General features: G+C 38.3%; 1 protein-coding gene across 3 annotated transcripts in view; it reads left to right on the forward strand.

Moving 5' to 3' along the window:
• The window catches only part of LOC117406430 (protein WWC3-like), a 63,625-nt gene that overhangs the window by 14,974 nt on the left and 21,000 nt on the right, over positions 1 to 27,651 (forward strand). For 2 of the 3 annotated variants that reach the window (XM_034010434.3, XM_034010435.3), the window contains exons 2-8: positions 9,633 to 9,742; positions 11,110 to 11,313; positions 12,747 to 12,823; positions 13,779 to 13,858; positions 21,895 to 22,024; positions 24,303 to 24,452; positions 26,011 to 26,084. In XM_034010434.3, coding sequence (XP_033866325.3) covers positions 9,633 to 9,742; positions 11,110 to 11,313; positions 12,747 to 12,823; positions 13,779 to 13,858; positions 21,895 to 22,024; positions 24,303 to 24,452; positions 26,011 to 26,084 — 825 coding nt within the window. Of the gene's footprint in view, positions 1 to 9,439; positions 9,466 to 9,632; positions 9,743 to 11,109; positions 11,314 to 12,746; positions 12,824 to 13,778; positions 13,859 to 21,894; positions 22,025 to 24,302; positions 24,453 to 26,010; positions 26,085 to 27,651 lie in introns of those variants that run through there. The other variant, XM_059028970.1, reaches the window with a different exon arrangement.

A 27,651-nucleotide genomic window follows, 5' to 3' on the forward strand; every position in this document is an offset into this window, starting at 1 on the left:
CACCCTGTTCTGTATTATTGCGTTCCTAAATAATTTCCAGAGCAAGTTTCATCACAACTGGATAAGCAGGTCTCTGGATACAGTACATGTAAAAATGACAGACTGATAGATACTGGCCTACATAAACCACCACATTTTCATACACTAAATACATGAGGCTAGAGAATGCCCATAGCAAGTTTCTTCAAATTGGGTAAGTGGTTCTCTACACAGTGTGCTACAGTACCTTGTTATAAGGAGGCCCTTTCTACTGCGGAACCGATTATAAGGTGGTATGGTTATTGACCTCATCTATATCTAAAAGTCAAAATGCAGGCCATGGAATTTGCATCTGGGAGAGTCTGTTACCACAGCAACAGCTTGTATCAAAGGTGACTGTGTTTCCAATGGCAACATAGCTAAAAAAAGGAAAACAGCACTACTCAAAGCCCAATTAAATTACATAGAGGTGGCATAACTTGGAAGGCACTGTGAATTTCTAAGTTCCGATTTATACTGCTTCATGCACATCCAGTATAAAACGGAAGGTCTTGCTGGTAATGTGATCAACCAGGAAAACAAAGAACCATAGAGCATATTGAGTCTTGGGTATTGTAATGAAGTTTAGCTGGGAATATTTTTAGAGGCACATTCCTGACAAGGAATGTAGAAACGGCTGGCTGTAGCTCACTTAATTGGCACCAGGAATGCCATGTAGTCTTTGTATTAAATTGAGCATGACAGCGATGGTGCTGCTGTGCTGTTTAATACTGCCCCAGTGGGTTGGATTCACATTTCTCATTTTATTGCTTCAAAACTATACTCAGGACCATTTATTGAGCTGCAGCAAATTCTAGATAAAAAACATCTACTGCACATACGTGCTGCTGCAGAATTAAAACCATCTGCGTTTCAGTATTTCTATCGTGTGTTTTCTCATGTTCTCTACTTTTTGTTTTTGCTGGATTTTTTTTTTCTTACGTTTTTTAAAAGCTACATTTCTGAAGTGAAGTGGTGTTATAAATTACCACTGGGGGTGCCCAACTGTTATTTCTATTCCCTCTGAAACATATTTTGGTAGAGAGATTTTCTGTTTACTAAAATGTAGATGGTATACAGTATGTCTGTGTTATATTGTATAGGTTTAATACAGTACTCCCGTAGTCAAAACATACAGTAACTGACCTACAGTACAGGTACCAGGCTGCAAACACTGTATTTGAAATATGTGCTTACTGAAAAGAAAACAAGCAGAAACGGATGCTTTTCATAACAATAAAAGCTGGACCAGCAGTGATAGTGTTAAAAAGTGTCCTTTTAGTTGCCCTTTTTCACCCTTACTATGTTATAATGTTGCTGTCATTCTTAGTAGCTCTAGGGTTTGCTAATCCAACACTTAGCTATTCTCATTTTTCTGATTTGCCAGCACTTAGGGTTTTGTAGACAAATGAAGGCAAATTTAGAGAATACATAAAGAAATATGGGAGCAACAGAACACAGAACCAGTCATAATGAATGAAAACAAAATATGACAGGGGATGTAAGTTTTTTTGATTTATTCCGAAGGGTATCTTTGACCCGGCTGCTTCGTTTTGAATATAATTGTAAATCTCTAGGTTATAAATAGGAACTGTGTTGCATAGCCTGCAGGAGGATGTGCATTATGGATTAAATACACTGGTCCAGCCGGGCTTCTCTGTATATGGGTTGAAAAACTAAGGGCCGATTCAAACCAAATACCTAACATGCCAGGAAGGGCTGATGTCTCCACGGATTTACTTTTTTTTATAAATAACAGGAGCGTTTACAGTGTCAAAGCTAACAATGCAAAGTCTGTTTGCTTTGATTGTTATCATCAGCTTTGGCTTTGGAACTCATCAGTATGTGTCAGTCATAATGTGTCAGTCAGTATGTCCAGGTACTGTAACTGTACACATCGTTTCTGTGAGTTTGCACAATGCAGTTTGAACTACTGGATTTTGCAAATTGGACCTTGGTCTAGGGATGTGTTGTGTTTTTTTTTTTTTCAGAAGAAACAGTGCAATTATTACATTTACCAAAAAATCTGAAATAAACAACTCAGACATTTCATGCTTTTTCTAAGCTTGTACTATCCATTTCCTGTAATTTACCAATATTTTAATTATTTTATTTTTTTTACTATGCTTTGCGATGCTTACCTGGGTAAGGGTAATCTTAAGTGGTTTAATATTCATTTTAGAATTGTAATAGATTTTTTTGTTTCTAGAAAAATACTGTGCTACTAACAATTTGGAGTAAAAAGCCTGCTTGTGTTTTATGTACTGTATGTATTGTCATTGCAACTTTTTTACCAACTGTAGAGACCCACACAACTAGTTTGCTTTCAGTTTAGTCACTTTATTTTTTAACAGTATCTTGCATTTTATATTTATAAATAGACTGGTGTGGTTTGTTTATAATTATTCTATCAGTGTCTTTACAGTATCTGTTAAATAAGGCCCTATTTACAATAGCATTTAATGAATGCTTGCAGTTTCACTAAATACTTTTTAACTTTGAGTAAGGGATAGAAGTGTGCTCCATTTTTATAGCACTGTTTGGATCTGAAAAATTGTTCGCAAAGTCTTTAAAAAGAGCAGACCTTTAAATAGCCCTGCACCTTTTGTGAACTGTACCCATTATAACATAAAAAGGTATTAAAGACTTATTACAAATCATTATTTCTAGTTTTCTTCATATGCTTGAGTTTAAAGTCATGTATGAAGGGTACTGGATGACCCTGGACTGCATTCAAAGGTCACATTGCACAACATTGTATAAAAGCTAATGGTTCTGAAATGTGCCCTGGAGGAATCTGTTTGTAGAGAGAACACAGCATGTGAATGAGGTGCTGTGTATCCTATATGGACGCCTCTTGCGATACAACTTGGCAAGCCTGGAGCTAGTATCACAAGATAGAAGCAACAAAACAAACATTCACTGGGAATACCTCTCAATCTAAGACTTCCAGACTGACTTGTTCAGATTGAATTACATGCTGTTTCATTCTAATGGTGCCAAGACCCACAGGCGTTAAAGTTAACAGTTTCCCATCCAAGGCAATGTGGTAATTTAGGCAACTGAAGCAACGGAAAGGCCAACCTTTGTACTGATGTAGACTTTGTCAAACCGCTTGTCAAAGTGACTTTAATTGCCCTTTCTCTAAGACATTTTGAAACTGATAATCCTTTGACCTCAGTGTGTAATTAGTTTTTTTTTTAAAGGAAATACCATTGTTACAAATCTAGTTAGAAAGAAGTTTAACTTTAAGGACAATGTATAGAAAACTGATCTCTAGAAAGAGATTTGAGAAAGAGGTGGTATTGTGTTTGGTTTCTTGCCTCCTAATCAATTGGGGACAAACAAATCAATTGAACTTCTGTAACAATAAAGAATTAATAGACCACGTTTCCCAAACTGCATTCATGACAACAGTTTTTTTTATTTTTTTTATGGCAGTGCAGCAAATCTAGAAAAGTACATTACCATAAATTTATGTGATGTTTAACTTTTAGATGGAAAACAGCTTCACATAATCTTGACCTAGTATTGAAGTTCCCATGAAATGGAAACTCTCAATTAAACCCTAATCATTACACACATTAGTATTTGTCCTCACAGAAGTGTACTGATAATACACCAAGGCTTCAGGTCAGTCTCTCAGAATGCTTTCTTCACCAGCACACTGTATGCTGATGAAGAGCGTCAGCCTGCCTCTTTCAAGAGTAGTGGAATGTAAGCCCTTAGTGAAGCTGTCACTTCAGTACATGCTGATGTCAGAGGGGTTAACAAACATGTGTGAGTCCAGTTCCTAGTATGTGAAGTGATTTGTGTGTCTCAGGTTGCAATAATGGACTTTGAAATGCTGGCTGTTGTCAGTGGAGGTGTCAGATTCTGTACATGGGTCAGCAGGCACAAGTAATGTTTGGACAGTTAACATAATCATTACCTGTGGAGTTGCAGTGTTGTTTAATGGTTCTGACTCATTCTACATTTACTGAGGCCTGTTTTAAAGATCTAAACAGGTTCTCCCGTTGGTGTTTTCTCTGAAGGGTAATTTTCAGACCTAATCTAATTAATATAATGTAAGATCTTCAAAAAGTGAATATGTTTTACCAAATAAAGATGGGACAAGTTGACAAATTAAAATCATCCCCCAACCCTTGTCTATATTTTTAGTTGAAGTTTTATGAAAAGTGCTTTTTTTTTTTAATCAGAACACCAAATCAGAATATTAGTTTCCCTTAAACTGCACTTTTCTGTGTTAAACTGTTCAAAACAATAATAATATTTCAATATGTTTTCTGAAAACTATGTTTACAAGACATTTCAAATGAGAATACATTTATCCAGTTTTTTTTTTTTTTTTTTTTTGGCGCATTGAACTGTACTGTATGACCTAATCTTTCTACCACACTAGGTTTTATACAGGTTAATGACAGTGTGCATTGGGCACTGTGTTTATCAATATACCTCTGTGTATCAACAGAAACAGATAGGGCCACTTAAATTCAAGCACAGCACAGGGATGCTTCAGTTTCTGTAGACCACTATTTCAAAAGCACAACTTGATTATATGTACAGTTTAATGAGTGTTGAAATGAACCCTGCAATTCTGTGGCCTAATTATCAAGCCATTGGATCAACTAACTTGACCTTGTGCTACGGGTTATAAACCTAAATGAACTGGCATGCTCATCATCTGATCTGTCTGCTCATTAAAAAAACAATCTCTTTATGGCAATTCTCCTTGTTTTGAATCCCAAGCCTCCCTGTTTCTTGTGTTCCTGTAAACTCCTCTCTCCATCATGTAAACCACAGTGCATTCCATGTCCTAGTCAATTTAACCCTGATTTATCCCAGTGTTCTTGTATAAAAAGTATGTGCATGTGCCTGTTATATGGCACTATTCAATCGAGCTACCAGGCATTGCAGGCCTCTCCCCAGACACTTCCCTGCAAAACTATATTGTAACATTCCTCTTAATTGAAAACACATGTATACTTTCTGGAAAATTTGATTGCATATCGCCATAGAGGAAAATAATGTAGTTTAAAAAATGTCTTTAAAAACTGCTGAATTGGCAGGACTGGGCAATTAGCCATTTCCATGCCACAGTAAATATAATATTGAGCATTCTGTCTTCAGTGGCTTGTGGAGAACATTGAATACATGTACCCCAAATCCCTATCATTGCAACCTTAATGTAATGTATAGGGTTACCAATGCAATCGAAATGAAACTTTACTGGTCAAGCCTTAGTGCATTGTGAGATTCCAGAAGATTCTAAAAATGCTTCTAAAAAGACTTCAAGCATACTGAGGAAGCATAGTAGAACTGCTCTTTGTCCCGTAGCCCATCGTGTTGCTTCCCCGCCTCGCTTCCCCATTGTCAGCCTTGAGGAGCCATTTTAGAAGCAATGTTTGCTGGAATAGTTAGTAAGCATGGCAAAAAATGATCCAACAGAAACAACACTGGAGAATCATACAGATAATAGGAATAGGAACATTTTAATTAAATTAAGCATCCCTTTTAAGTCCTCCATTTATCCAGTGCAGTGTGAGATTCGAGCATAGTGTCTGCTGGCCCTGCTTCAGCCCTGCCCCAGAGGGACCACTCTCGCACTGCTTGATGTAATGGGCCTCTGAGGTACTTGACTTTCTGCAACATGCTTAATATCATTGTTTGATAGCCTATGTTCACTGAGCATTGTCTTCAGCTGGGAGAATGCACTAGTAGCCCAATTGTTTTGGATATAAAGAGAGGTTTTCTATTAGTGAATGGGGGAGTGATTTTGCAGAGCATGCTTTGATGTACCAAAACGTTAACTAAAATTGACAAAAAGGGTAAGGAATTGTTCCGACCAGAGTAACCTGACAAAATATTTGTGTAAATGAGACAGTAACAGGATTGGTGGCATTTCAAAATTAAGTAAAGTTTACAATAGTTGTGGGAGGGATGGTTAGTGTATACAGACGTGCTCAAATTTGTTGGTACCCCTCCACAAAAAATGAAGAATGCACAATTTTCTCTGAAATAACTTGAAACTGACAAAAGTAATTGGCATCCACCATTGTTTATTCCATATTTAATAGAAATCAGACTTTGCTTTTGATTTTTTATTCAACATAATATTGTAAATAAGAAAACAAATGAAAATGGCATGGACAAAAATGATGGGACCGCTAACCTAATATTGTGTTGCACAACCTTTAGAGGCAATCACTGCAATCAAACGTTTTCTGTAGCTCTCAATGAGACTTCTGCACCTGTTAACAGGTAGTTTGGCCCACTCTTCCTGAGCAAACTGCTCCAGCTGTCTCAGGTTTGATGGGTGCCTTCTCCAGACTGCAAGTTTAAGCTCTTTCCATAGATGTTCGATAGGATTCAGATCAGGACTCATAGAAAGCCACTTCAGAATAGTCCAATGTTTTGTTCTTATCCATTCTTGGGTGCTTTTAGTGTGTTTTGGGTCATTATCCTGTTGGAGGACCCATGACCTGCGACTGAGACAGAGCTTTCTGACACTGGGAAGTACGTTTCGCTCCAGAATGCCTTGATAGTCTATGGTATGGTGTTCTTTTCTTTGAAAGCTTCATTTTTTTGTCTGTGAACATAGAGCTGATGTGACTTGCCAAAAGCTCTAGTTTTGACTCATCTGTCCAAAGGACATTCTCCCAGAAGGATTGTGGCTTGTCAATATGCATTTTAGCAAATTCCAGTCTGGCTTTTTTATGTTTTTCTTTCAAAAGTGGAGTCCTCCTGGGTCTTCTTCCATGGAGCCCACTTTCGCTCAAAAAGCGACGGATGGTGCGATCAGAAACTGATGTACCTTCACCTTGGAGTTCAGCTTGTATCTCTTTGGCAGTTATCCTTGGTTCTTTTTCTACCATTCGCACTATCCTTCTGTTCAATCTGGGGTCGATTTTCCTCTTGCGGCTGCGCCCAGGGAGGTTGGCTACAGTTCCATGGACCTTTAAATTCTTAATAATATTTGCAACTGTTGTCACAGGAACATCAAGCTGCTTGGAGATGGTCTTGTAGCCTTTACCTTTACCATGCTTGTCTATTATTTTCTTTCTGATCCCCCCAGACAACTCTCTCCTTTGCTTTCTCTGGTCCATGTTCAGTTTGGTGCACACAATGATACCAAACAGCACAGTGACTACTTTTCTCCATTTAAATAGGCTGAATAACTGATTACAAGATTGGAGACATGTGTGATACTAATTAAAGAAACTAATTAGTTTGAAATATCACTATAATCCAATTATTTATTATGTTTTCTAAGGGGTACCAACAAATGTGTCCAGGCCATTTTAGAATATCTTTGTAGAATAAGCAATAATTCATCTCTTTTCACAGCTTCTTTGCTTTATTCTATGACATACCAAAGGCATGCAAGTATACATGATAAAATAGCTTTTAATTTCATCACTTTTCAGGAGGAATGAAGCATTATTTCAATGAGCTGCAAGGGTACCAACAAATTTGAGCACGTCTGTACATCACCTTTCTCACAGGCTACTGTCTGCTTGTTTTAGTTTCAGCAATGGGTGACGGAGTTTCCCGACTTCTGAGGGAGAATTTTAATTTGCAAACTTTCTTGGCTCCTCGGTCTCATCTTTAACTAGCAGACGTCTCTCACTCTGCCTGTGTGTTTAGCTTGCTGATCAGGAATCGTGCCCAGCACGTTAGTCATCCCAGTAAATGTCACTGGAATAACCCTATTGCAGAACTCTGTGTGGGGGGAAAAAAACTTTAGGAATGTAGTCATTTATAAAGCAGTGTACTGAAATAATGGCGATTACAGATACAACTGTTATGCATTTCCCAAACTGATTTGCATAAAATTCCCAACTGAACGACACAGAGAAAAGAAAAAAAACGAACTGAAACCAAAACTATTTATTTTTTGTGCAATTAAAAAAATAGTTGGCAGTTTCAGCACTAAGGTTTTTGGCAGCTCATCTCACACTTTTCTGCATATCCACAGTTCATATTAACTTACCTTAATAACTGTAATATTATAACCTAAATCGAAAGTTATGACAGGACTTGCATAATTGATTCTAACAGCCCTCAGTAGGGATAACCGCGGCTTCATACTTCGTCTGGGTGTTTAGATGTCTAGGGCTGTTTTCATATGCAGGCACTCATGGTTTTTACTCGGACATGATTTGCACCTAATTACAACTGACCTCGGCGACAATGGGGATGGGGTACCAGGAAAATAATAAATAAATGTTTAATGTCTATTAATGCATTATTTTATTTTTACCACATTGTGTCTAATTGTACAATGCATTGGAATGAGTGATGCAATACGACTGTATTAAGGTTACTTGTCCTGTTCCCTTGCACAAATGCAATTTGTTTCTTCTGTTTTAAACTTTAATTTCGAAAAAAAAAAACTGACCCAATCTTAACTGAATTGCAACCCTAATGGTGGTTAATGAAAATGTGCTTTTGGTAGCTCAACAATAAGCATATTGTTAAGAGTGATAACCACATATTGGCATTTTACAGACCTATCACTGGTCCACCAAACAGACTTATAAGCACAACAAATAAAAATAAAATACAATTATCTGTTTCTTCCTGGTATCTAATCCCTTCCTGTGTGGTGTCACTAGACCATTGGGGTAAAACTGAACTACAGCACAGGAATTGATTTTGCAAATTGATATCCCAAATTGAAGTCTAAAATATAAACACAGAAATAAAGTTCAATGTTTGCTAATGTCTGTCTGTGCTTGTTCATTAACTAGCACCCCATAGTTACTTTAAATGACAAATAACTCATCAAGACGGGTCCACAACTGAGCGATCAGTTGGGCAAATTGGTTGCGTGCAACTGAATCGCTTTATATGTGGATGTTCCTCCAACCAGTTGCAAGAAGTTACTGGTGTCATACAGTAAAGACAAGCTCTACTTTCAAGTGATCTGCTGAGCGATTTGTAGTGGCGTTTTTTTTTTTATTTTTTTATCACGTGCGCAGTTGCGAAATATGATTGGTTGTTACACTCTCCCGACTGTTTACTTTCCTGTGTTGAAGAGATGTTAACTATTTCAAACTATATGCCCAGTGTTTCTGACGATGCCACAGCCAAGGTCTTGTCCAGCATTCACGTGGCTTCACTTCTGCTTTTAATATCGCATTTAAAATAACTACAGATGCAACGACTATAACAGCTAGTTCATCATCAGTAAATAGGAAAGCCATCTTTTACTAAAGATATTGACAGACTGAAGTAAAGAACAGAGAACACCAACAGGGTCAGCGGAATTGCCAGAAAAAAAAAAAAAAAACTACACACACTTCTAAATGCGGGAAGCTTGTTGCGCAACTCAGGTGTGGACAAAGCAGTTGCAGGTGATTAAGTTGTGCAATTTTCGAGAGCGATTTGGTTGCGCAACTGATCGCTCAGGTATGCACCCGGCTGTACAGCTATGTTCATCAGGTATTTATAAAGATCATTTGGTGGTTTCTTTTTAGCCATGTGGTACATAGCAGATAACGATAGTGTGGAGGGTTAAAAAACAAGCTGTCTTTGACCTTTGTGAAACCCTGCGTTTTGAAGTGCTATTGTACAGAGAAACTTAGCTTGAACTTTTCTTTTCATTTCAGAATTACCAAACCTTTAACATTTGCTGACTGTGTTGGTGATGAACTACCATTAGGCTGGGAAGTTGTTTACGATCAGCAAATCGGTGTCTACTACATTGATCACATAAACAGTAAGTTATCTTCTTAAATCTGTTCTTTGGAATGTGGGATTCACTGCACAGGTGTTGTAAAGGAATTCTTAACTATCTGCATCCCAAGCCTACTGTACTATATATGTGACGCATCTGAATTATACATATCACCCTCCCCACCCAATTACAGTCAGCATATTGCACCTACAGATTGCTGCTCTACACAGAAAGAGATACAGTATGATGTGGGTAGCTTAAAAATAATGATAGGAGTGAATAATTTTGTTATTTCAACTAGTTCTATTCTATTTTAAAAAAAGGAAATAAATAGAACTAGTTGAAATAAAAACCTGGACCGGTACTACTGTACACCTGCTTGTTTATTTCTCGCATGCTAAAACTAACAAAGGAATAAAGTAAATATGATTATATACCTTGTATCTTGCGCCTTATATTCTGGTACAATCAATAGATGATAGATGTATTGGCATAGATAGACCCCTCTAAGTCTATACCCCCCCCCCCCCCCCATCGTCAAGGTAACAGTCCTCCATCTGTAGTCAATAGTAAACCTATTATAGGTCATCTTTACAAACAATTGAATGTATGCACTAAAAAAAATTCTAACAGAACAATCTCTTGCAAAACTAGTTAAAAAAAACAATTGTAAGTCCATCGTCCAGAAAAAGCTTTGTCAAAACAGTTTGACCTCCCATTGTTGTTTGAGTGGATGGTACATGGTTCCTTGGCTCCTGTCATGTCATGTGAATATTTGACCATGCCTCCGAGTGGCCTGGAACAAGAGAACAATCTATTTTGCTCTTAAATAAGCTCTCTGCATATTTGCTTTGCAATTAAATTGTTGGTCATCATGGAACAGCTTTTTAGTATCACTGTTAAATCGCTGTGCAAACATGCAGAGATGGTTAAGTTACGTGTACAAATATTGACTGATTGTAGAAGTTCACACACTAACATGTTTGATTGGCCTGCAGAACAGATGGAAGTGTTGCTGAGAGAGTTGTTGTAGAGCAAATATACTTCAATGTTTACAGCTGATAAATTCATTTTAAAGGTACTTCAGGAGTAAGTAGTGTTATTTTATTTTTTGTATTTTCCCTTGTCTGTTGGCTGAGGGCCCACAGGGAATGCTGCAATGACTTTTGCACTCCCATTGGGTTAGGGAAGAAAATTAACTGGGGGTAGCTGTGCCTAATTTCTCTTCAACTGTTAATATCTCTGACAAGGTTATTAAAGAATAACTCCTATTTTTAAACTGATTCCATAACCAGGCTTCTTCTGGTGCTAAAGGGCCGTGACAGAGGGCCAAACAGATAAACTTCAGACTGGGGAATTCCAATGGTTCTTGCACAGTTCTGTACTTATAGCAACACCTTTTCCCCTAGAAATCACCCAGATCGAAGACCCACGAACACTATGGCGCCAAGAACAGGAGCGAATGCTGAAGGAGTATCTGGTGGTGGCCAAGGAGGCTCTCGATGCCAAGAAAGAGATCTACCTGATCAAGCAGCAGCGCTTGGAGCTGGCCCAGCAGGAGTATCTGCAGCTCCACCAGCTGGCAGAGGAGGACATTCGCTCCCATGTCAGCTGTAAGTGCTTCTCACTTTAGTCACTGTGTTTACTGCAGGTTTGCTCAATTGGCACTGTACACTGTTTTAAGCAACAAACAAGTAGTGAAGTAGTTCTGACCACCATTATGAATCATGTATGATAAATCGTCCGATCCCTGTAAAGGATTTGTTGGAATTCCAGCACAGTACATCTTGTTCTGTGTGTTGATGTCATGCCGTGCATAGAACATAATCATGTTGCACAGTTTGAGCTGCCAGAAGCATTTAATGAGCTCTTAGAAGGCCAACCATAGCTGAACACATATCGGGGGGTAGTAGGACGTAGAGGAACCCAATAATATATAGAGCTATGCGCACAGTTACTCTGTGGTTAGTATATGAACCATTTCACAACTAGTTTTCCTGTTTTAATCAAGTCAATGATGTTAGTGATTATAATGAATGTTGTACTTGTGGCTGTTGGGGACCTAGTACAGTATGTGGTCTCATCTCAGTTTCTTGTGGATAAGTGCCAAGTTCACTGAAAGGATCACAATCGGCACTTTTCACTGTCTTGAGTTATGTGAGGTTATTAAGGATGCATTAACTCGGGCAGGGGCAACATTACAGGCATTATTAATATTAGGTAGGTAGATTACATTTACAATTAGGCATGCTTAAAATTGAAAGGTAAAGCACGGCACACAAGGTAGGACTTTCTGTATCCGAGGTAGGACTTTCTGTCTCCTACTTGGACTTTCATCTGATCCATAATCCACATCTTTGTCATCTGAACCTTCATCATTGATGATGCATGCAATTGTTTGAATCATTCAATGCACAGTGCAACTGGTTCTGGGTATTTTTTCTATTCACATGAGCCATGATATTTCCCCTCAGGCGTTCTTTGCGCATGGTTATTAAACTGGAAATTACTGGTGAAAATGTTACTTTTAGCATAATCCAGTAGTCAAGGATGAGTGTATTTTACCACTGTTAGGGTTATTACTGTATTACCCACAGATACCTTGTGTTTGGTTAAGTGCCTGACTCCTAACTGTTTAGCAAGTTATGACCACTGCATCAGACGATGCTTTAAAAAAAAACAAAAAAAAAACTTCCTGGTCACTTAACATATCAAGCCAAACATGTATTTACTATCTATCTATCTATTTATTTATTTATTTTTCTGGTGCTGAGTTTGTCACTGGTTAGACAGTAGAGACTGTGCTGCAATAGCATTTTTCATAGTCTTCTTGTTAATGTAGTCACTTATTAACTTGTTCCTGGAGATTTACCATTTTAATTCTGAAAGAATTTAAAATATGTGAATGCAACACATAGCTGAGGCTTAAGGACTTTTTTTTGGAGAATCTGTGGAATTACGCCTGTCTGAGTGTCTGGGAATAAAATATGAACAGTATGAGTGTTGAGTTTCAATGCAACTGACCTCTTTTTCCTCTTCCTCATAGCATTCTCTGGCTCTTCTTCAAACGCAAAGTATGACCCTGACCAAATCAAAGCGGAAATAGCTCGTAGGCGGGAACGGGTAAGTCATTATCACCTTGGAACAATGCGCTGCACGTCAGATCCCAAACATTGTAAACACCTCAACAATGCTCGTCCGTTGGGCTTGTAGTGTCTGAAGGAAGTTATTTGTCTTTTAGAGCAGGAAATTCGTTAGTTCTGTATTTTTTTTTAAGGTTGCTGAACTCTATAGTATGGCAAAAACATAATGGGCAAAGTTTACAATTCCTTTGCTCTAGTACAAAGTTGAGTCGGGGGCTTTTTTTTCTGACAGTGAACAGTATTATTATTATTATTATTATTATTATTATTATTATTATTATTATTATTATTATTATTATTATTATTTATTTACTAGCAGACGCCCTTATCCAGGGCGACTTACAATCGTAAGCAAATACATTTCAAGTATCACAGTACAAGTAATAATACAATTAAGAGCAAGATCAATACAATGACTTTGGTTCAAGCTTTTAAAGATTAATAACTTAACATTGGTATATCATTCTGTGTTTAATTTATAGTTTAACTTAAAGATTTAGTAGCTTCAAAATACATTATGCTATTTATTTTAAAATCATTGAGTGAGTCATTTACTGAAACACTGTGCTTTTTACTTTTTGATATAGTCTGTGCTAAGATGCTTTGACCTGAGTTCAGAAGCTGCTCTTAAGCTCTTGTTAGCAGCCACAGACATATGTAACCCAAGCTAGATCAGCCAGTGTCTTTAGAGGTGTAAGTGACCACACCATCTAATGAACACCTACTTTGTAAATAAGATGGCGCTTACCAAAGACTCTTTGGCTGATCTAGCTTGGTATACACATGTCTGTAACTGGCAACTAGAACTGAAGAGCAGAACAGCAACAGCACATCTCTTTGGTCTTGTGGCTGAAGAAATAATAAATCCAATTAGAAAGCCGTGAGTCCTGTGAGTTGTTGTTGTGGTGGTAATGAATGCTGATTTTTGTTTCCAGCTCTCCAGACTGAAACAGGAGCTGGTCCAGATGAAGCAGGAGCTGCAGTACAAGGAACTGGGAGTGGAGACTCTGCAAGAGTGAGTGCTGCACTGTGTAACTGTTGTTATTCTTTGACAATTCCTTCCCCTCCCTCACTACATTCTCCAACTTCCTCTCATTTTCCTGATAGCTTGTTTATGTCAGCAGTCTAATTGAGAAGCAGAAGCTTTTTTGTAACACTTTAAGAAACTAAGTAAAGCGGACAAACGTTTCAGCTAGTGCCATCTGGAATGTACAGAAGAAGACGCTAGCCAAAAGTTTCTTATAGTTTTAACTTAGAATTATGAAAATCGTTTTAAAAGTATGAATTGCCCCCAATTAATTACCCTGCCCTTAATAGCCCCAGTATAATTTTTACTGACCCCTTATCCTTGTTTACAGTACAGTAGATTAAAAAAAAACAGTGCTTTTCAAAAACACTAGTTTTTTATAGTACAGTAATGCCTGCCTAATCCAGCTCCTCTATGTACTCACTAATACAAAGAGAGACCTAAGTAGACCATACTCACTCATGCACCATCTATGCCATTCTGAATTGTGCAGTTGTTAAACATCAAATACTTGTGTAAACTTCTACACACCGAGCTATCTCTTGAAATAAAATTTGCACTTATCAAAAAAAGTCTACCAAAACCAACACAAAGAGTTAAGTAAAAAAAAAGTACATTGCAAGGCAAACCATTTCAGATGTTCTGAAAACAAAAGATGCCTACTTAAAACCAAGAAGGAGAACACCTGAATGCCAGCAGAAACACCTGAATCCTGCATGCAGGTACAGTACGAACAAGTGAACATCTTTCTGTGGGAATGGTTAAAACAGTATGTACAGTAATAGCATGTTCAGATTTGTCGTCTTTAAGGTACAGAATACAATTTTTTACAGTTACTTTGTAATCCAGCACACTGTCTAATCCAGTAGAATTTTTGATCCCAAGTAACACCAGATTGTACAGGGTTTACTGTAGACTATAGTAGATTACTGCTTCTGTTCTCTTATATTTCTGCTTTAAAAGTTGTATCCAGTGCTAAGGTAATGATACTGTACAGTGATACAGTAATTGTGTCCTTACTGAACCCCATACAAACTCAGCCTGCCATCACAGTTATGTCATAGAAATGTTAGTCCATCTTTCATGGTATACCGCAGAGCTTGGATCAATTTAGACAGATGACTCAGTCGGGCTTTCCCAGTGATAAATAAATAAACCACAGAAGAGTTTCTATAGAAGCCTGTATAGCCATTACCAAGAAACAACTTGCCAAAATATAGTGTAGTATATTCTATTTATTGAATTTAATTGTCTCAATCCTACAATTCTAGGTGATGCAAAACTTGGCCATAGCTGTAGTTTCCTTTCAGAACATTTTGATGATTACTACAAAAGTTTTTTCCAGTGGGATTTGTTTCGATGCAAAGGCCAGCACTACCCAGAATGCTGATGGGAAGTTACTGAGTTTAATCTGGGAGCTGGGCTACACCTCAGGAAGGGTATGCATCATTAATATACGGGAGCCAAGGCTAGTCTTGAATAGGAAGTATACTGTAAGGCAAAACAGTTGGAAAAACACGGCCTTAACTTGCTGCAAATTCCACAGCATATCCCGAGTTCCAAAGAGGGGCCTTATCTCTGAGATAATATCAGATTAGAAGAACAGCAGCAATAGTGTTTCTCCAGTTTAAATACGGTAGACAGGTTATAGATTACCACAAAGAGCTTTTTTACTGCCTCTTAATCAAACAGGACACAAATGTTGTTGCTTGTTATAGATCTGGGTAACACGTTAAAAGCATCAGTAATTAAGCATCCTGTATGTTTCGACCGGTCACCTAAGATGGCTGCCATATTAGAGACATGTGACTTTTTTTTTTTCTTTTTTAAATTTAGTCGTTGCCAATTAGTTTTTATTATTTTCTCTCCAATTTGAAATGCCCAATTATTTTTTAGGCTCAGCTCACCGCTACCACCCCTGCTCTGACTCGGGAGGGGCGAAGATGAACACACACTGTCCTCCGAAGTGTGTGCTGTCAGCCGCCCGCTTCTTTACACTCTGCAGACCCACCGTGCAGCCGCCTCAGAGCTACAGCGTCGGAGGACAACGCAGCTCTGGGCAGCTTACAGGCAAGACCGCAGGCGTCCGGCCAGACTACGGGGGTCGCTGGTGCACGGTGAGCCGAGGACACCCTGACCGACCTAACCCTCCCTCCCCCCGGGCAATGCTCGGTCAATTGAGCGCCACCCCCTGGGAGCTCCCGTCCACGGTCGGCTGTGGAATAGCCTGGACTCGAACTCGCGACGTCCAGGCTATAGAGCGCATCCTGCACTCTAGCAAGTGCTTTTACTGGATGCGCCACTCGGGAGCCCCAACATGTGACTTTTCAATATATTCATACTCGATATACAGGGTGATTTAGAAAGTAAGTGTATATTCTGTGGTTCTGTAGGTTTTGACCGTGAATGTCGTACAAGAAAAAGTAACCCTTGGGTGTCAGTAATTTTACAAAGCTGCTGTTGCAACGGTGTTCGAGTCGCACTGTATCTCAGACATCATTTAAGGTAGTGACTTCATATTTACAGGGTTTATATTTATATTTACATTCTATTTATATTTACATTCTTGACAAAACTAGCTGACATGTTATTATATATGAATTATCGTAGCCAGCTGAGGCATCCGAGGGATGGGCCTCGGTTAAAATCATAGTAATAATTTCCTGCAATATAGAATGCATGTCATCCCTCGTTGTGTGCATACATTAATTCCCAAGTCCCACTGATATCTATAACCTTTGTGCTGTTGTACAGTGAAATACAGGGCATAGTACCTTAAATACAAACAGTAAAAAACCTATGCAAATACATTAAATACAGGCATATTACATTAAATACAAATAAGATGGCGTGAAAAACATGAAATACCAATTTAACAACAGCTAATAACAGATATCAGAGTTAAAGAGCATTAAAAGCAAGAGAGAACAAGTGGGTCTTGAGAGTTGATCTGAAGCGAGCGATTGTGGGAGCTACACGTACTAAAGCTGGGAGAGAGATATGTTTGAGAACTGAACCCTAGCCTTTGATAATAAACAAAGGAGGCAGTGGAAATTAATGACCTTAAATGTATACATTCTCCTGCAGAGTATTTTCTTTCTGAAAACAAAAAAACAACATGTTTCTAAAACGGAGAGTTTAGAGACTGGTAGATAAAACCTGGGAGGATTTTGGTTTCCAATCTAAAAATGATATAACAAATGTGGTTATCAGATGGCATAAGACCAGTATCTGATATTATATTCCCATTCCTAATAATAAGTATAATTTGTCAAAATTGGAAAATAGAAACAAACCAGGGTCTAAAATATAGCTTGCTTTCAAGTTACGTGTGTACAATACTTTTTATGCCCGTTGTCATAGAGAAAATAACCACATTCACCTAAACCATAAAGTTAGAATTTTTTTTTTTTTTTTTTTACACTGGGAGACTTTATCTGGAGTAATTCAGCATCCCCACTTTTGTCGACTACCTTCTGTGTTTAGGTTTTTACATTTCACAGAGCACTTTTTAAATCCCTGTCCTTTACATACTGTAGCTTCCAGAACAGAATGTTATTGTTAGCGGATATACTACCCTAGCAAGGCCTAGGATTCCGTACATGACACGAGGCACAAACCCACATGAAAATACTAGATAGGACCAGGTTTTGATAACAGAAAACATATACAGCCCCTTTGTGGAAACAAAGCCGGGATTGTTGCCTGGGATGGGGCAGGGTCCCTTGAAGAGCTGGCTGCTGCAACAGTACCTGCTGTTGATGGAAGGCCTGCAGGAAATAGGCTATGGTCAGGCCAGGGCCTGGTGCCAGCAGCGATGATGTAAAAGGCAGCAGCCACCACAGAACTTTCCATTCTTTCAGGATATAGGGCCTGGAGTTTAAGGGAGGGTCTTTTTGGGGGTTGGCAGTGAGGCAGAAGTAAGGTTTCTACAGAATGTGGAAGATAAAAATAACAATATAAATAAAACTGTTTCACTGACTTGCTGTCACTGAAACATGAAGCATACTGATTTCTTTTGACGGGATTTTTTGCGATTTTATTTTTTTGTGATTTTTAATAATCAAGAAATAACAACAAAAGCGAATTAATCGAACTGTGATACACAACGTTTTAGCGTGTTACAAATTCATAAATCAGCTCCTGCAGCCAAAGCAGACGTCTGACCTGTTACTATCACAGGAGTGTATAAATAGTGGCCTTGATATATTTGGCTTGGTTCACTCCAAGAAAATGATATATCTGAATGGGAAAAGCCAAAGAAATAGGGGATCTGGAGCAAATCCAAATATTTTCTTATTTAGTTAATTATTTGTCTTAAACCAAGTTATACAAAAAATATAATTGTAAGTGCAATGTTCACAAGCTTTAATCTATGCTAAAAAAATTAGGAAAGGAAAGTACGTTTGCAGACAGCATGTAGAATATGCAGCCCAATAATTCCTCAAAAGTAAGAGTAAGATTAATTAATACTGCAAGTGACCTGACATGCTCGTTCATGGACTGCTAGTTGGTAAACTGAGCGTTATACACAAGGTGTATCCACTGAGGATCCAGTAACGTGGTGCTTAGGTCAGGCAAGTCCAATGCATAGTAGGAGGGGTAGATCAAGAGATCTACAAGTGCAGTATAAAAACAGGTGGGTCTTGAGGAGACGGCGGAAGGCAGTGAGAGACGGAGCAGTCCTGAAGTTCTCTGGCAGCTGGTTCCACCACAGAGGGGCTAGGACAGAGAAGGAGAGGGCATGGGAAGATGGAGAGTGGAGGGACGACGTGACCAGTTGGCCAGCAGAGGATTAATGGAGAGAGCGAGAGGGGGTGTAGGGAGACACGAGGGATTGGAGGTAGGAGTCCGGCACATACAGTAGTAGTAGGGGTAGATCAAAAGATCTTCAAGTGCAGTCTAAACAGGTTTTAACCCAAATTGGCTACAGTAGCCCATCATAGTTTATTATAATATACTTAACTGTTAAACACTGTCAGCGTATGTTGATAAATGCACTGAATACAACATGAATATAGCATTTGGATTTCAAGACCACGTCACTAACATACTTTACATAAAATATTTTCTAAACAAAGTTGTTATGGCAGGAGAAAAGCAGACAAAAATCAAGCACTTCCTATTGACTCAATTTGCTAAACTTAAATAAATGACCAACAAAATAATTAATACCGTACAAGCGAAAAGAGAGTTAATTGGGTTGCCTGCGCTGGGGAAAATAAATAAATACTGCTGGGGAAGGGCTAAAATAATAATATGACTTCGAACAAACACTAACAAAAAACAAAACCAACAACTAGATTTGTTCCCAGAGAAAGGAAGTGGTATCATAATATGAAACTTGGAAAATATCTCACTTTACTGACGCTATCGGTGTCACAATGCAATGGGCATACGGGTGTGCAGTGTCTTCTGGGAATAGTAGTTTATCTGGTACATGCTGAAAACTGTTTCCAATCAGCAGAATTGCAGAGGAAAACTACAACTCCCGTAATCCACGCATGTCAATAACGCTGGCTTCACATTTTAACTTTGGTTTAATGGGACTAAACCGTCAAGGGGTTTTCCACACTGTCGAGCACTGACGCAGTTTATTTTTCATCTACCGTCCCGGATGTTTTTTAAATGTTCCTACCGTTATGATGGTACATTTTGTTGTAAATCTCCTTCCATTTCACTGGTAATCGTGCTTACTCAGTAAAGCAGTGCGTCAGCAGTGGACGGGAGGGTGTGAGTGGTTCCTCCAATTAAAACAAGGGATCTGACTGTGTGGTTGTAGCAGATAGGAGTTTATAACAGAGCCTTGCCTCCTCTGAGGAGCCAGAACTGCTGTTAATATAGGAATAGTGAATCTAGGGTTTTAAAATTAAATTCTTCTTGCATTTTAGACAATATTTTAGTTTTTTGTTTTATTGAACATTATAATTAGGGCTTCTGTTTTGCAGGTTTTATTAATTGTATTTTTCGGTGCTTATTTTTAGCTATTTTCGAGTTTTATGTAAATCGTTTTTTTCGGGGCTTTCGTTTTTGATATACTGTATAAAATGAGTGTTTTCGGTTAATTTCCAAAATTCGTGAGCGTTTTTTTTTTCTGTCAAAATATGTTTAGTAACTTGACAGTACTTGCACACTTAAGTTGTACCTTTTTTCCTTTGCCTGTCTTCCACAACGAAATCCCTACAGTCACGGGCACATTCTTCTGGGGGTTTTGTGTGTAGGCATTTTTGTACATTTCGCCACAATTCTGTTTTAAATCCTCTGTATCTTAACTGTAATACAGCTTGAAATCCCGCTAACAAGCCTCCATCCTGATTGTAATCTCATTTTAAATCTCGCAAGCGGAGTCTCCAATAGAAATGTAGGAATGTGCTGTCACTCAGTAGTTGGGCGGGTTTAAAGTATTCAGAACGAATCAATGATACAAGTCAGGAAGGCGGGACATTGCACAGCAGCACTGGGAAATGCATTTAATATTATTTTTGTAGTAGGTTTTATTTTTTTTAATGGGAAAAGGGTAAAGTCAATGTGAATAGATTAACCATTTCCACAGATTTTCCGGTGTTTTCCGGTGTTTATTGGCTGTTCACCGATTTAATTTTTTTTGGTATCAGGGTTGTTTTATCGGGTTTTATCGGTTAAAACTGAAAATCAGATGCCCCAATTATAATGCTACACATCTGTCTATCTATCTCTGTCTATCTATCATATTTTGAAGAGGCTGTCTCCCTTGCTGCTTCTAAGGAGCCTCCACTGTTATATAGTTAGTGTTTGCTGTTAGGAGCGTTAAAACATAAGCTGAAGAAATCTAAAGAAATTGCTAGACACCCTTTTTTACTTTGTCACTTTATTATACTCGGTCAAAAACGCAAATTTATCAGTAGTTAAAAAATTTGCAAACGAGTGAACGAAATAAACTAATACACCTAGACATTCCAAACAATCAGACACACATCTTCCCCCTTTTTTTCGCTTTTTAAAGCAAAGTACACTTTTTAACCCATCCTCAGCACTATTGATTACAAATAAAAAGAAAACCCTGTATTTTAGTTCTCTCCCTCCCTTTCCAATGAAACTTTCAAATTAAAGAGAGCCGGGTGTGAGCCCTCCCAACCCATGAAACACAGCAAGCAGCAATTCAAAACAAGTTCATATTTTAAACAACTTATTTTGATTAACTTCCAATTACACGAAAGCAAATGTTTTCAAACTGTCAAATTACATGTAAGTAAATATGTGTATATTAAACATTCGCAGTAAATAGTGTGAGTAACATATAATGTGATTTTATAACTGAGCTTTAAGAAAGTGATGTTGTGTACCGCAGTGCTTGTGGGGATGTTGGAGGAGTTATGGTTGTAGTACAAGCATGTAGTTTGTGTGTTACTTTAACAGCTTCAAACTGGCAAGAATATTAGTTCATATTTCTGTTTATATATACAATCTCATGGCCAATATCTATTGAAACTCCTGTGACAATTTACCTGACTGCCTCTTGGGATAAGCTTTTTGTTGATAACTAACAAAAGCCGGACAGCAGTTAATAGTGTACACAGAAAGATCTTAACCCAGAACGTCTGTAGAGACCACCTTTTGGTGTATAGCTCCTTCCTTAAACAGACTGTTATGAAGTTCAACATTCATAATATGCTGGGTTTTTTTCTGTTGCTCTTCCATTCAATCATTGGTGTAATCAGTGTGGAGTGGTGGATAGGGCTCTGGACTCTTGATCAGAGGGTCGTGGGTTCAGTCCCAGGTGGGGACACTGCTGTTGTACCCTTGAGCAAGGTACTTCACCTAGATTGCTCCAAAAAAACCCAACTGTATAAATGGGTAATTGTATGTAAAAATAATGTGATAACTTGTAACAATTGTAAGTCACTCTGGATAAGCGTCTGCTAAGAAATAAATAATAATAATAATTATGTATGGTATCATTTTATGAAGCATTTGTTGATAAGTATTTTACTGCTATAAAGTTATAAACAAAAGCTTATTTTTTTATTGAACTGTTTTTGGTTTAGAATTGACAGGAAGATGTCCAGCAGCCAGACGAACTACAAGCTAGATGAAGCCCAGGCTATTATCAATGAATTGCGAACAATAAAGAGATCGATCAACACAGGCGAGAAGGAGAGGCAGGACCTCATCCAGGTGAGAGCTTTAGGACAGCCGTGAGTTAACTCCTCACAGAGGCGCTAGCTGCTGTGGATTTCCTACAATGACACCACAAATACAGGGACACCTTGAGAATGTATATATCACAGATGTTTCTAATTCTCTGTCAATCATCTGCATAAGTAAGGAAGTTCTTGTCAGGGCTCTGCTGAAAGAGCCAGTTTAAAAATATGTAGGTGGTCTGTTTAGTTGATGTAAACAGTGGCAGACCTAAATAGGTTTAAATAATTAAAACAGGAGGACTTCTTGGAAACAAACATCGATAACAATGTGTGATACTTTGAAAGTAAGGAAAATGCCATGGTAGATATTTTAGTATTTAATCACTGATAGTATTTGGGTGCACCACTGTTTAGTTAAATAGGCCCCAAGAAGTATTCGGGGATTCTAGAGAAGTATCACACTTGGTACCAAAATGCTGAGGCATGAATCATTGAGGTGTTTTTTTTTATTTAGAAACCTAACTAGTCAGCATTGGAAAGATTTGCATCTTTACATTTCTGTAACATCATCGGTGGAAAATCTGTGTTGACCGCAAACTACGCTAGTTACCTCCCTTCCCAGAACCCTGTGGGAGAGCAAAGGGCCAGGCAGGTCATCAGGAATGGGGCGGAAAAGAAGAGGGGTGGGTGATTCAGGTCTGGAGCAGCTGTGCCATGCACCCTTACAAAACACAGGCGCTGAGAAGCACACAGCTCTTTACAGCAAATGCCAAGGCAGTCTCTCCCCTCAAAAAAGGGATTTCCTAAGAGTTCAGCAAAAAAAGTAGTCTGGAAGCGCAGTGGCACTTTAATAATTGGAAGGGGTTCCCAGCTACATTAGTCGCTCTTTACTTTCACTATGCTGAGCTTGTGGGGTAAGTGTGGGGACTAGCGGGTAATGATTTGATTGGAATCCTGGTAGCAAGTGACAGTAGTAGTATGCTGGGGTAGGTGGGGGTTAAGGTTGATGACAGGGTTGACTTTTTTTAGCTTGCTGGAGAGTGGCTGACTACACCACCACCACCACTATTGAAATCAAATTAATGAAAACCCTTCTACATTAACACTTAAAAATACATGTCCCCTTATCTTAGAATATAACTTGTTGAAACTGTCTTCATTTGATTTCTGCTGCACCCTTGAAGGGGTTATTATAGCTAATAAATGCATTCCATTAATCTCAGCTGTCGTTCACTTCCATTCCCTTCCATAGGTCTTGTGTGTGCAGTTTTGAAAGAAACTCGACTTTATAGCATTCATTTTCATGTAGAAGTGTATATATGGTACTAAACTAGGCTAAAGAAAGCTCTGTGTGCGTGCCATACTTTCCGGTTATCATACACCCAGAGAATGTTGTCCCCAGCCCATTCAATGCCTTTGTTCATATCATTAATCAACCTGCTTCTGGGGACACGTGCTTGGGAAATATAGGTACTGTTCAGTTTAGATTCAGAGGGTAAGCTACTAGGTTGCTTTAATCTTCTTAAATGGAAAGCTATTTTATTTTGTTTTTCTTTTAAATCAAGGGGAAAAGGGAGGTATTAGTTGCAACTGGAATATCTGCCCATGTGCCAGACACTACTACACCACTGTAACATCTGAGTGGCCACAAGACTTTCATATGGTGACAAAGTGTGATGCAGGAATTTAGAATGGAGCTCAGAGCATTGTAGTACATCTTGAGGTTGAGTAGGCAGCCAACAAACAAAGTGCTGCAGAGTTACTCAGACTATGAGCAAGCACAGGTATGTGGAAGGGTGTGGGATGGGAGCTCTTCTATAAACCACAAACATATGATGGGCTCCTATGACATTATTCCAAAGAGCAGTAACCAAGGCTTTAAAATCTTTTTTTTTTTTTTTTTTAGAACTAGCAACAATTGTCACCCTTATTCTTGATGGTGTTTTGTTTATGTAATACATTATTGTATATTGTTACTAAGGAGACACAGGTTGCTAAGCAGCAATCGGGAATACAAAATGTGATCATAGATTGATGCAGACTTTTGGCTATACAGTACACCCTCGCTATAACGCCCTTCATTATATCGAACCTTCGGCTAGAACGAACCTGGCCCCTGGACCCCAGAATCAGGCTTTGTGATTGTACGATACAAAAGCCATACATATAGATTATGGTAGTGCAGTAATAATACATAAACCACAGCCTAACCGCATGCCTTTAGTCTCTCGTCCTTGTTTTTTGCATTTGTTTATCTTCCCCAGAAATGGGTTGCCAGAACATATCACCTGATCCTTTGTTTTGCCCCGCAGAGCCTAGCAAAGCTAACGATTGGCTTCCGGAATAGCTGCTGTATAAACGACTCCCTGCCGGACCTCCAGAACAGTGCTGGTGTGCTCAGTGACTCCTGCTTACCTCAGCAGTACTGCGATGCCGGCTCTCAGACTGACGTCATCGGAGAGGTATACATTCAAGCACCAGGCCCCAGTTGTTATGTAATCTATTGGCTGCACGCACATCAGAAGGCTATGAAGAGGAGCGCTTTTGTGTTTTTCACCTGTGTTACCATGTGTTTATTTATTTTATGTGATGTACTTGGCCTGGTTTGAAAATATCTTGATTTTAAGGTGGCAATAGTTCAGAATGAGGAGTACTGGCTCCCTTGAGGGGTCCTTGAAAGAACAACCAGTTACTTAGAACAGCATCCCCTCAGAGGGAACATCATATTTTTAAATAATATTGCAGAAAATAGGCTTTCTGCCTAGCACTCCATTGTATGCTTGCACATGGCTTTCCTCATAGATCTGTTAAATCAGCAGGTAGGTTTTCAGGGTTCTTTGGTGAGAACACACTTTATAATAAAAATCTGTAATTGAACCTATTATATTCCTAAACCATTATGAAAGCATACACTAACTTTCAGATCAATCCAAGAAGGTGGTCACAAGTTATACACTTTACAAGCGTTCATAGAAACAAACATCCAAATAAGAACACTTCTAAAGGCAGTATTTGCACTGTGAACATATATATATATATATATATATATATATATATATATATAATCTTTATTTTATAAAGCTCCTAAATGCACGCATCTCAAAGCGCTGTACAAACACAAAAAAGCAGAGAACCATATATACATACAGCATATTAAGAGTATACGTAATATAAATATATTTTAGAACAATGAAACTGCTACCATTTTTTAGGAAACGAAATGGCCAAAGTCATTAAGCATTTTAGTAATGTTGCAAAACTTTACAATAAATAATGCAGTGTGTTCATTCAAGGGCCCCTATGTACAGCTTTGTTAAATTGATTTTTCTTGTGTAACAGTACTGTTTGCATTTTGAAAAAAAGAATGGTGCAATTGCTGCACTGGAGTAAATGGTCAGTAATTGTAGCTCCTTCTGAGCAATATAATACTATCACACAGAGACCAGTGGTTGAAAGGACTACTGAGCTGTCGTGCCCTATTTATTAGAGGTCCCCAAGTGGCTCATTTGGTAAAAGCACAGCTGTTTGGTGTGCGGGGTCAGTCGTGCAGACAGGGGGTGCAGGTTCATGTTCTGGCAGTGCGAAGTTGCCGGTTTTCACTGGGAATTCCAGAGGGAGTGTCACATTGGCCCTGGCACTCCCGCGGGTTAGGGACGCTACTGGCCAGGCACCCTGTGACAAGTCTTTGTCCCCCTAGAGGCCAATAGCTTCCTGAGATCCACAGTCGACTTCCTGGGTTTAAAGAGGTAGTTGGCTTGGTGGTAAGATAAGAGACCGACCACTTACTTTCAATTCTCCTGCACTGTTGTGGAGATTTGCTTTGGTTAGGGAGCGTAACGAACGTAAATGGGCATTCTAAATTATTCTGAACTGGGGAGAAAATCTGGGATAAAATATAGCTGTATGTGCACTGTAATTGAATCAATCTGAAAGGTGTAACTTACAGTATTCTGATCAATTTTATTTTGAAATGATTTCATCTTCTTTTTTTTTATTTTTTTTTTTTAATTCTTCCTACAGTTTGGTACTGGAAATACTTCGAGACTGGGGGACAGAGTGAGACTCAGCTGGCAGTATGAAGAAGCCAAGAAAAGGTAAGCCAGTTTGGAACAAAGGGCTAAACTGAATCAATGTATTGTGAATCAAACTCTGAATTCAAAATAATAGTAATAATAATTTTCAGAAAGTCGTATATTGTAGTATATATATAATTAATGAATGCGTATATATATAATGAACAGCAAAGAATACAAGGATATATTTCTTGCAATAAAACATTCTATTACGTGTTAACATCTAGAGGAACAGAAGTTCCTCGTGCCAAGTTACAGCGAAGTGCGAGAACTGCCAGTGACTATCTATACAGCACGGATAGTTTATGTGTTTTCAGGGTATTGGCGCAGCAAAAGTAAATCAGCCAAAAGCACCATTCCACATTTAATTTGTAGTTCCCAACACTCTTACGTGAAATGTAGAAAAAAAAAGTAAATACTTGTCATACAGTAAGAGAAATAAGTCGCCAAATACATGCATATGTATATTACACGACATCTGAGTTTAATGACAATTGACGTATTTTGTCAACATGTAAATATACTAGTGAACACACTTATTGTGACGTAAATAAAAAAAAGTCTGGTATATGTGGCTGTGTGGTCCAGTGGTTAAAGAAATGGGATTGTAACCAGGAGGTCCCTGGTTCAAATCCCACCTCAGCCACTGACTCATTGTGTGACCCTGAGCAAGTCACTTAACCTCCTTGTGCTCCGTCTTTCAGGTGAGATGTAGTTGTAAGTGACTCTGCAGCATGTGCATAGTTCACACACCCTAGTCTCTGTAAGTCGCCTTGGATAAAGGTGTCTGCTAAATAAACAAATAATAATAATAATGTGGGATTTGAACCTACAACCTTACAAGTGTGTTGTGTTAACTGTCAATGCTACATGATTAGTTGAGACAAGTAGTATTTTGAAAGATGAAGTCCGCCAGCTGAGAATTCTCGGGACTTTGTTATAATTTTTGAGATTTTTCGAGCCATCATTCATCTTCATTATCCTCGCTCTGAGATTTTGATCTTGAGCTCTGAAAATATTTGATTTCCTGCCAGTGTAACGCTCATTGTGGTTCCTATTGGTGCAAGGAAGTACGGTTTCCTCTCTCTATACTGGTCGATGAGAGTAATGCTATTTGTGGTCCCCACTGGATGAAAAAGGAATGTTCATTTCTGAGAATTAGCTATGCTGAAGGATAGCCTATATATTTGGTAGAAGTAAAACATAAATTAAATAAATACATTAATATAAATGAATGCATAGATATTTATGTATTTATTTATTTATCTTGATATTTATTTTTCTTTTTCACTATCATATAAACACTGACATTTAATAATATATCTATGAAACAAAAATAAATATTCGACAGTTCTTGTTAGTGAAGATTTTTGTACATAAAGGTCATCATGCTTTCATATATTTTTACTTTCAAACTAAAAAATGTAACGATCCGGACAATTGCTTTGTTGCAGGACTTGCTCTTTGTTCAGTTTGTCTCGTCTGTCTTTTATATATTGTAGCGTTTTCGGTTGCAGTCGACTTAACTTCAAATAATTGACACTTTGCAGGCGCCAGGATTTAGTGTATCACTGAATCAGGTTTATTT

This window comes from Acipenser ruthenus, chromosome 8, assembly GCF_902713425.1.
Source record: "Acipenser ruthenus chromosome 8, fAciRut3.2 maternal haplotype, whole genome shotgun sequence".
Taxonomy (NCBI): domain Eukaryota; kingdom Metazoa; phylum Chordata; class Actinopteri; order Acipenseriformes; family Acipenseridae; genus Acipenser; species Acipenser ruthenus.